General features: G+C 24.4%; 1 protein-coding gene across 1 annotated transcript; it reads right to left on the bottom strand.

Annotated features, from left to right (window-relative positions):
* Positions 1 to 2,275: 2,275 nt before the first annotated feature.
* Positions 2,276 to 4,181, bottom strand: LOC145832653 (alpha-scruin-like). Its single transcript, XM_082939954.1, has 2 exons — positions 3,576 to 4,181; positions 2,276 to 2,302 (listed from the first exon to the last, which is right to left on the bottom strand). Exons 1-2 carry the CDS (start codon positions 4,179 to 4,181, stop codon positions 2,276 to 2,278), a joined length of 633 nt encoding a protein of 210 aa, XP_082796080.1.
* Between the last annotated feature and the right edge of the window lie 6,476 nt (positions 4,182 to 10,657).

Raw genomic sequence — 10,657 nt, 5'->3', positions numbered from 1 at the left:
AAATGATTCATATCAACTACCAACATTAGACGACAAAAATCGCGATAATTTATTGCAACCATGGCTTACACAAGGCATTTTATTTGTTGCTAAAACTGTCTTACAACTACTTACAACAACTATTCGAGTCTTTAATTCTAGTTTTAAAAAATTATTGAATATTCATTTACAGTTACGTCTCACAAGCATTTTGACAATCTCTGCCTACATCAGATTAAAAAAAAAATTTTGCTTATGGTTTCTTAAAGTTGACGGTACTGTTCCCTTCTAGTAAACAACTAGCTAACAAAAAATATTAGTATGGCAGTTAACTACTGAAGCAGCGACTAAGTTAAAATTTATACCATTAAGGATATATTTAGTAGAGGAGCGGTTTATTTTCTAACAAGGAGGCCATTTATAAGTTAGTGAAACCCTTGCTTGACTGTACAATAAAATGTTTACATTGTATAATTATACCGCAAATATAACAGTTAAAAGTATTAAAGTGTTTGAATTGTAGATAATCAATCATTTATTAATAACAAGCTAGTTAAAGTCTTTTAAGACATAATTAAATTTTAATTCCAAAGGCTTCGCTTAAAAAAATAGTCAGGAAGATTTTTGAAACGGATTGAAAACAGTTTGTTGTGTAAAGTACGATATAAAATTGCACAAAAAATCAATTTTCTATTGTTTTATTCTTTTTTTTGCTCTATATCATTTATATAACTTTTTTTCTAAATAAAATTGTATTTAGCTAACTAATTACTACATATTTTATATATGCAGTTTTAGCAAAATTAGGGAGCACAAAATAAGCAAGAGTTTAGTTGTAAGAATTTAAAAAGAACAAATTTAGAGGTTGCTAAATTTTTGAAAGCTCTCTAATCTTCAGTATACTATGACACGAAAATAATCAACGACAATCAAAACACTCAAGGAGTAAATAACTAAACTGTCCTCGTTTAAAAAACATGTTTAAAACTATGAAAAAAAATAAAGCAGGAATTTGAAAAGTCTGCATAGGCGAATGGACAAATATAGCATATAATTTTCACTTAAATAATAATCAGTGATAATCTTAATCAAGATTTAAAAGAAGTCATGTAACTCATAAAGGGTCTATATCGTGTTTATCTGAAATAGGGAGATATTTTTATTAAAAAGAAAACATTTTTATATAAATAAAAACATTTAACTTAAATGTAATATAAAGTTGTATCTATAAATATTACAAAACTTAGTAAAAAAAACTCTAACAGAATGAAATTTATTGAACTATGAGTATTAGCTCTTTTAAAATGATTTTTCTCTATGAATTTTATTAATTATAAATATCTTTTTTTACAAAATAAAATATTAAGCAAACTTAATCAATATTTCTTAAAATGTGTCCGTGTCTTTTAAAGCCAGTGTGCGTTTTTAAACTTACATGTATACAACTAATATAAATGTCATGTTTACTCATAGCACCTTCAGGAATAAAGTTTGAAAATAAGTTAAACCAAAACTGTAAATGGTAAACAACATGAACTTATTTTTAAAGTTTAATAAATATTTACCTACTTTTTGGTATCAAAAGATAATATTATGTTACTAAGCATACAGGAATCTGCTTTATTACTACCTAATGTATTAATTGAATATTTTAAAACCTAATAAAAACTTTCCTCTCAATGTACTATAATTTCCTACAACTAAACAAAGTCTATTATTATAAATAACATAGCATTTTTTTGTTAACAATCCTCAGTTTAGATAAATATGGTGACTTGACTTATATTTACCAAACAACTTGATGTACTGAATACAAATGTATACTTTTTACAAGTTTTAACTGTTAAACCGTGGTATTAAAGCAAATAATCATCACTTAAAACAACTTAATTGTTAATTGATGTTAAAGTTTGAAAGCATATATGTTAAAATATAAAAAAATAAAACAGTTGATTTTATGAAGATTTAAGTTTTACGTAAGTTAATCAAATTAATTAATTTAATTGAATCGTAAAGAAAAAACGATATATTAATAATTCAGTACTTTAAAAACGTAAAGTTAAGTTTAGTATGATGTCTTTCAAAATTTTAGCTTAAATATTTAAATCAACTTTTATTAGCGAAAAAGTTGAATTAATTTGTTTAAACTAAAAAATATTTTTGATGATAAATTTAAATAAAAAATTTAAAAGTCTTCGTTGTTATATAAATAAATATTTTTTTTAAGTTCAACTGTATTACTTAGAACTCGATTCCAATAAGTCTTGAGTTCAATAAAAAGCTTAACCATAAACTTTCACAGTCTGTATGAATTAGGATGTATCTGTTAAAAACAAACATTTCTAATACTAAATACTTAACAAATTTTTATTTGTTATTAGAGTAAATAAAACTTTTCTAGAAGGGTTTCCGAAAATCAAACTGCTTTAACAGAATGTTTTCTGAAAACAGTATTTGTGATTGTAACATTCTTTTAAATTTGAAAACATAACCACTCCCCTTTTATAAAAAATTGCACTTTTAATATTTAGTTATTAAATAAGTTTTGAATTTTTTACGTTTGTTCCCATATTTGTTTTCAAGATGCAATATTATCTACCTTATAACATAAAATGTGACAAGGATATTCTGAAAGACTTAATGAAAGGTTGTTATTTAATAATTATGCGTAAGTTGAATTTTTTTTTTTTTCAAATCTACTAATCTTTATTAGTAATCGACTAATACACTCATTTTTCGAAATACAAGAAGAATAAACAAAAAACTTAAACTAGAAAATTAAAAAATGCTTTTTATATTTAAAATTTTAACTATTATCTATAACTTTAAAATTCTAAGAGCATTAAATTCTGCCTTTTTTAGTTAAATTATATTTACTCACTTGTTGTTAGTGGTTTTAACTTCCTTAATAAGATTAGAAACACTCAAATTAACAAAATAGAATATACTTATTTTCCAACATTTATTTATTAAATTTTGTTATAAAATATAACATTTGTTAAATCAATAATAAATCATTACCTGATTCTCAAATATTATAGTTCATACGTGTGTTACCAATGTAACAACTAACTAAATTTCGTTTAAGAAATTCAAATTTAAATTTTTTTTAGAAGGTTTATACATAAACACTGTTTTTCAACATACCTTGCTCGATATTTTGTTAAATAAAATGTATAGTTTAATATATAAACAACTGTCAGTTAAGTTTCTTCATTATTCTTATCTGATACACGGACAAAACATCTTTATTTAAAGTTTTTAAGTATTAAATGACCTACAAACATCTTAAAGCAAACGTATACTGTTAAATAACGTATACAGGATTCAGAATAGTAAATATCTGCCATAGTTTTTGTATGTACCTGATATTAACAAGTAGTAAGTCAAAAACAACAACTTTATAAATAAAAGATTTATTTTATTGCGAAAAAAATATATACTTATGCGAGTATGTAAATTGAATTAGCTATAAACCATTATCTGGTGGTATTTAAAAAATAAAATATCAAATGTTCAACAACATAATATATTGCTGCCCTTTGTTAATATTGAGGTACTTTGACACAACAAAAGTTTGATAGATTTGTACTTACTTCACAAGGTTCTTCTGACCAAATGTCATTATCTACATCATAAATTAAACAAAAACTCTTTCTACTTTTATAAGCAGTAAGTTTGTTACAAATTGAAACAACGGCATCTGGGCAATTTAAGTTGTCCGAAAAACATTTATCAGGCGATTTAAGCAAAACAAACTTTTTATAAGTTGAATCATAAACTTCACATGTTTCAGAACGGTGTCCTCCAACTAAAAACAACTTTTTTTTGATTGCTACTGATTTATGTTGAGCCCTTGCTTCAACCATGTTAGGCATGTTTGTCCACTCATTAGCTACATGATCATAAGCTTCAACAGTATTTAGTCGACCAATGTTACTTCCACCGGAAACAACAATCTTTCCTTCAAATACTGCACAAGCTGAACGGTTTCTTGCTACGTTCATTACAGCTATCTCATTCATGCTACAATCTGCTACTTTAAATTTAAAACAAGAGTCAACTGGTCTTCCTTGAGTGAATCCTCCTAAAACATAAGCGTTCCCCATAAAAGAACAAGCAAAAAAATTAAAATATTCATCGGGCATATATTCTACAACTTTCCAAGTGTTATTAGTAACTGAGTATTTTTTAATCGACATTATGCATCTAAAACAGGGGTCGGCAGGCAGTTGGTGGTCGCGGGCCAAATTTCAAGTTTCTTAAGTCTTCGCGGGCCGCAGTTTTAGTTTTAGTGACATTTCAATAATCTTATGGTTTTAGTTTTAGTCACACTAGAAAAAGGTTTTACTTTTATTCACCTTATTATTTAAAATGACTTTTAGCTATACATAGCTAATAAATAGTTATTAATCAAGCTTAAATACCTAGTTAAAATATCATCATTATCAAAAAGTACACAAAGTGTAAAAAACAAGAAAAAAATGCAATTAGTAAATTACACAACAGTCATAAAAACTATTCTGAGAATTAAAAGATTTCTTTAAAGTGTTTGAAATAAAAATTTCACACACACCTGAGTTTTCAAGCTTTTAAAATAGCCTGTTTGTGTAGCAAGCCAGTTAATATAAATTTTACTACATAAAGAAATAACAAAGGTTGTTAACAGTAAATAAATTACATGCCAAAAATATATAAGTCAGCTGGAATGGACAATTAAGTTTCTTAAACAAGTTTAACAACAGTATAAAATTTTATTGAGTCATTAGCAAAAAAAATTTTTTTTCTATCAATCATGATAGCAATTCTTTATTTGCAATAAAAAATATTGCATTTAAAAATATTAATTGTAAAATATAAGACGAGCTACAAGAATAAAAAAAGCATTAGTTAGGAGTTATTGCGAGAAACAATAAAAAAATCACCAAAGTCATTTTCGACTAAGTACATTATTATCTTCGGTAACTGCAGAATAATCAGAAAAAATTGTTAAGGCAAGTAATAAAGTAGCAAAATTAATTACCTAAAATGAGATATCGTTTATAATTGAAAACTTTTATAAAGAATTGATGTTGGCGGTAATGAAAAACTTTTGTTTATTTCTTCAATGACAACATGAAGTCGTGTTTAGGAAATGCATTAAGGTTATAAAGTCGCATAAATCCATTTAGGACTTTAATCAAACTGTTAACATGAGAGCAGTGATAGAAATACTATTGCTCAACTGAGAATTTTTTATAGGGATATTTTTACTAACTTTGACATTTTAGTAGAATTTCTTGGTTTAGTTCCAACGGGAAGCACAACAATCGGTAATATTTTTCAAGGAAAGGTGCAATATACCAATACGGAGTTTTTGGAAGTACAATTCCTTTTTTTTTGGTATAAAATTTAATTAAAATTAAAAAAAAATATCTTATAACATTTATCAATATAAAAAAAAAATGTTAAGCTACTATAATATATTTTTTAATAAAAAACATTTATTTGGTAATTTTTTTGAGTCAAATCGAAATTACTTTTAATGTAGGAATTGTTTGAAATTCCAGGCTTTTTCAAAAATTCTCAAATTCAAGTATTTTTTCTAGAATTTTTAACCGTAAATACACAAATTCAAAGCTTTTCCGGGATTCAACTTTTTTGGCAACACTGATTGTTCATTCTTTAATGTACACAATAATATAAATAATATTTTGAATTATATCAGCTGCAAGACTTAAAATTTAACATATGTTAAAACTCAAACTAACACTGTTGATTGAGCAAAACATACATCATAAGTTTAATTTGCCACTCTTTCAAGCAAAAAAGCCAGCTTGAGTCAAGAAAAACATTCCAGATATTTTTGTATACAAAAAGCAATTCTAGCCAAAAACTTAAAAAATGGCTTAGTTGGCCTGAGATTTGAAGTCTTCAAATAGTGATGTGTGGCAATGTTTAGTTGTTTATTTGCTTGAATTTGAACTATTTTGATTAACAATGTACAAACTTTATAAATTTACAATCCCTATATCTAGTTTATATTAAATAGGTAGCTAATTGTGTGTATTGATATGCAAAGCATAAAAATTAACTTAGCTTGAAAAAAACAATGTTTGAAAAATGGAATGTATACCTAACAAAAATTGTATTAACTTATGTCATATATATTGTTTTAAATATGTCTGTACAAACTTAGATATGACATGTATAAACAAAAATATTAGAAAAGTATGCATAAACTAAACTTAAACTAACTAAAGTATTAAACAAAAAGTGGTTTAAAGTATAAGCATTTTTTGAAGTTGGTGTGCATAGAAAACTTATAAAAAATTAAAATGTGTCAAAACAAAAATCAAATGAACCTTATTTCTTATTACTATGTTATTTCAAATGTTATATTATAACATTAATATAACATTTACACAATTAAAAAGTTATAAAAGAAACTGAGGTATAAAAAATATTGAAAAAGAATATCTAAGCTATAAAGAAATAACACTTTAGTTAATTACTGTGCATTACTTTTGTACAAAATGGAAAATATTTGCATTTAGTTTATTTAATAAATAGCTTATATATAACCAACTTATTAAATCCAAGCACTCTTGACAATCTTTTTTCAGATAATTATTTACTGCTGTAAAAAAGAAGTATTTATGAAACTAAGAAACATATCCTGTTAGAACCCTAATCTGTCTTTTATACATTTTTAAACTAAAGCAGTAATTTCTTGAATTTATTTTAAAATGATATAGAGAGACTTGAAATCAAACTAATCAAATTAAGTCGAATCAACGAAAAAATTTAACTAGAAATATAATTTTGCTCAGCGGGCCACATTTACGTGCTCGCGGGCCACAAAAATTTCTTTCGCGGGCCGCATTCCATTCAAAAAAATAACATGCTCGCGGGCCGCAGATTTAACCTTCGCGGGCCGCAATTGGCCCGCGGGTTGCAGTTTGCCGACCCCTGGTTTAGATCTTAGTAGCGTTATCTTCCGACTATGCCTGCTTGAAGATTCTTGATAAGGACGAAACCAGTTGTAGGTTGTCTCGGATACTGTTGTTGACAGTCGTTTGTTAAAGTTCAGCATTTTTTTAGTTTGTTGTTTAACAATTAAAATTTCTTAACTTGTGCATTTATTAAAAATTAATTGCAATAATTATAAAAAATTATATTAAAAAAAAACTTAAAAACAAAACTGTAAAATACAGCAAATATTTTTTAAGAAAGTAAACTTAAGTATAAATTCTGACGTTAAATCAATATAAATTGAATTTAAAACATAAGTTAAAATTGAGTTAATTTGAAAGTTACTAATAATTAAAATTATGAAATATTAATTAATAATTAAAGTAAGTTCCTTCTAACCTTATTAAAAAATAGTGAGGAGTTGTAAAGAATAACATGTTACTTCTTTACTATAAAACTAATTACGCACAACTAGTTTTGGAACATCAATTAAACTTTTTTGTTAAATAAACTGCAATGCAATTTTAAATTACATAAAAAAGAAAAAAGCATAATTAAACACTCGCGTTTTAAACTAGAATGCATTACAAAAAAAAAAGTCGCAATAAAAATTAAATGCGTTAAAAAATAATTTGCATTATAAATGTTTTGCTGACGTCATAACTAGCACCACAAAAGCTTGATCGTATACAAACTATAAACTTAAGAAAAATTTTTTAAATAATAAACTTCTCACCAAAGTTTGCTTTGTTTATTTGAAGCCGTTCATGAAACGGCTAACAAGACTTCATACACAATAACAGCTATAAACAAGTGTACTTAGTTTATTTTATAACTCGTTATACCAATACGTTATGATAAAAAAATTTAACTAAACTTAAAGAACAGTTACTTGTATAAACCATTATTTCGACTTTTTTTTTAGCTATAAACATATCACGTTGAAGTTATTAAATTTTTTGTCTAGAAATTTTTTTTTTAATTTATTTCTAATTCTTAAAATTGTAAATGATTTATCTATTACGATCTAGTTCACGTTATGTACTTTCAAATATGTTTATTCCTGAACGACAAACATGATTAATGTTTAAAAGTGTACATTGTTCATTGAAAATAAAAACTTCAGAGTTTTAATTATTACTAATTTAAACAACACACATATATTAAGTAAACTGTTATTTTTGTTTTCAAGAACACAATGTGTTTTTAAATTAAATAAATAAATAGTCTATAATAGTTAGTTTGTAGTATCTGATATGAACATACTAAGCAATATAGAAAGAATTAGTATTCAGACTATAAACTTTTTACTACTTAAGTTACATTAAAAATCTGCTGCATATTCTTCAATTAATAACTATGAAAAGTATCGTAAGGACAGAATTATAAATTTTTCAATAACAGTTTTTTTTAAACCCACAAACAGCCATTTAAAACATTTTTATATAATAAAAAATTGAGATAACAAACCGAACTTTTCACTGTAACCAAAAGTAAATTGTACAGCTATCAAAAATATATTTTAATAATTCGAAATCTCACCTTAAGTAGTCAGAAAATGCTGGCTTAATTTGGTTATGTGAAAAAAGTGAAATTTAACTTTTTTGTTTGTAGTTTAGTTCTAATAAATGATGTAATAGCTTTTAATATGAGTTTTTTACTTTGATTGAAATAATAATATTTGAAATTTTGTTTATATAAATTAACTAACTACTTGAATACAGTATTTTTTAACAATTAGGAACTGATTTAGTTGTTAAAAAATGTACTTATTATCACAAAAATTTATAAACTATTAAAATTAAATTAAAACTACGTACTTAGTATTCTGATACAATTAGTTGAACAGTTTTATAAACATTTACCGATGTTTATCTTCTACCAAAACTAAATTAACACAGTTTAGAATATTATACTTAAAACTGCTTTTGTTGTTTCGGACAAAAAGTAAATATATTCTAAAAATCTACTCAACAATTAGTTTGACTACATAGTCTCTATCGAGTTGTACTTCTTTGTATTTCTTAAAATTAAAATAATGATCAAATTTAACCGGTAATTTATCAATTGTTTTCACAAATTCCATTTGAACCAACTATTTTTAGACTATTTTTCTTATTATTTCTTAACTTTGAACAGCTAGTTTTCAATTTATGATTGTAATTGATAATTTGAAATTAATAAAAAATTGTGGAAACGTATTGTTCACTGGTTTTTTAACATTATTGAACTAACTTTTTAGTTCTATAAACATGTTGTCTTAATTTTTAATCAAATTTTACAGAATAAAAAAGCTTTGCTTTTTGAAAACATTTAAAAAAATAATTATAAATACTTTAAAATTAGAAAACACAAAACGATATATATGTATTTTGGTTGCAGTTAGCCTTAATTAAAACTTACACATAAGCATATTTAAAACAAAGTTTTAATATTAGACAGTTAAGTTTATTCTACTAAACTTCAAGTAATTAATCTTTTGCCTGTGTTAAAATTTCTAAGTTTTTATTTTCTTTGTAAAATAGAACGTATACTAGTTAGTTTTATTACAATAATTTTTAAATCAAAATTTAAAATATTATCAATATCTACTATAGAATAATTTTTAGCTGTTGTTTTAACAGCTTTAAAATATTTTTATCAGTCATGCACAGTTAAAGAAAGTTTCTGTGTTTGTGATATTTCGATAATTTAAGAACCCTTGTAATAAAATACTTTATAAATATATTTCAGTCAAACTTGTTGCCTAATTTATTAGTTTTACAAAAAATCATTAAGTTTAAACCAAACAAGTGAAATACTATTTGTATACTTTCAAAACAATTTTTTTAAATTATCAAGAAAGTAATAAAAATAATGTTGAATATTAAAGCAGCTTTTAACTAAAAGCTTTAAAATAACCAATATGCAAACATCGTATAACAAAAAAATATCTTGTAGTAATATTTGATTATTAGAAATTGTAACATGTTGAGTTTTACGTTAACGTCATCAAAGTTACTTTATGTTTATTTTTATCTTTTTTTGCAAGAAGTCGATAGTGTACATGTTATACCTGTAAATTTACTTTTCAGGAAATATTTATTGTTTCAATATACAATAGGTTTTAAAATTACAAACGTAACTATCACTTTTATTAGAAAAAAATATAAATTAATAGCTTATAAAATGTTACAAGGTACAAAAAAAAATTTAATCAAATTTAAAAGTTGTCGTTACAATCATAAACACAAACGCACATTCATATTTTTTGTTTATAACAAACAAGTATTTGTCTCAACACTGATACGCTAGGAATCGATACTTTTAAGTTAAAGTCAAAAGTAAACTAAATAACTTTTATTGCTAAATATCCAATCTCATTTAAATTCTACATTATTAGTACTAAAAGTTAGTTTGTTAAACGTTACTGCTGATAACAAAAACATTTAATTTAAAAGGAGTAAACTTTGTATCTTTTTTGTATTCATGTGTAATTTTTCGTTTGAAGCATAAAATTCGAATTGAAAACTTATTGAGTAAAAATATATTAGTAATATTTCTTAAAGTTTGCAGAGTGTTTTAAAAGTTTTTTAAAAGTATTGTAAAAAAATTAAAAGGAATTTAAACTTTAATAATTTTTGTTTAAAGACTTTTATTAAAAATAAAAATATAATTAGTTAGCTAAATAGCAAAGAATTCTTTATAAATTTTTATTCAATAATTTTCAAACACATTATATTAC

Source organism: Thalia democratica, chromosome 3 (assembly GCF_965202585.1).
Source record: "Thalia democratica chromosome 3, ktThaDemo2.hap1.1, whole genome shotgun sequence".
Lineage (NCBI taxonomy): Eukaryota > Metazoa > Chordata > Thaliacea > Salpida > Salpidae > Thalia > Thalia democratica.
Note: the sequence above shows the minus strand (reverse complement) of the source record. Positions and strands in the feature narration are given on the sequence as shown.

Bases quoted from the DNA above. Each gene is read 5' to 3' on its own strand.
- LOC145832653 (XM_082939954.1), bottom strand. From the start codon at position 4,181: ATGTCGATTAAAAAATACTCAGTTACTAATAACACTTGGAAAGTTGTA. The intron at 2,303-3,575 runs GTAAGTACAAAT...TGTTTTTAACAG, and splicing joins GGTCAGAAGAACCTTGTGAA to ATACATCCTAATTCATACAG.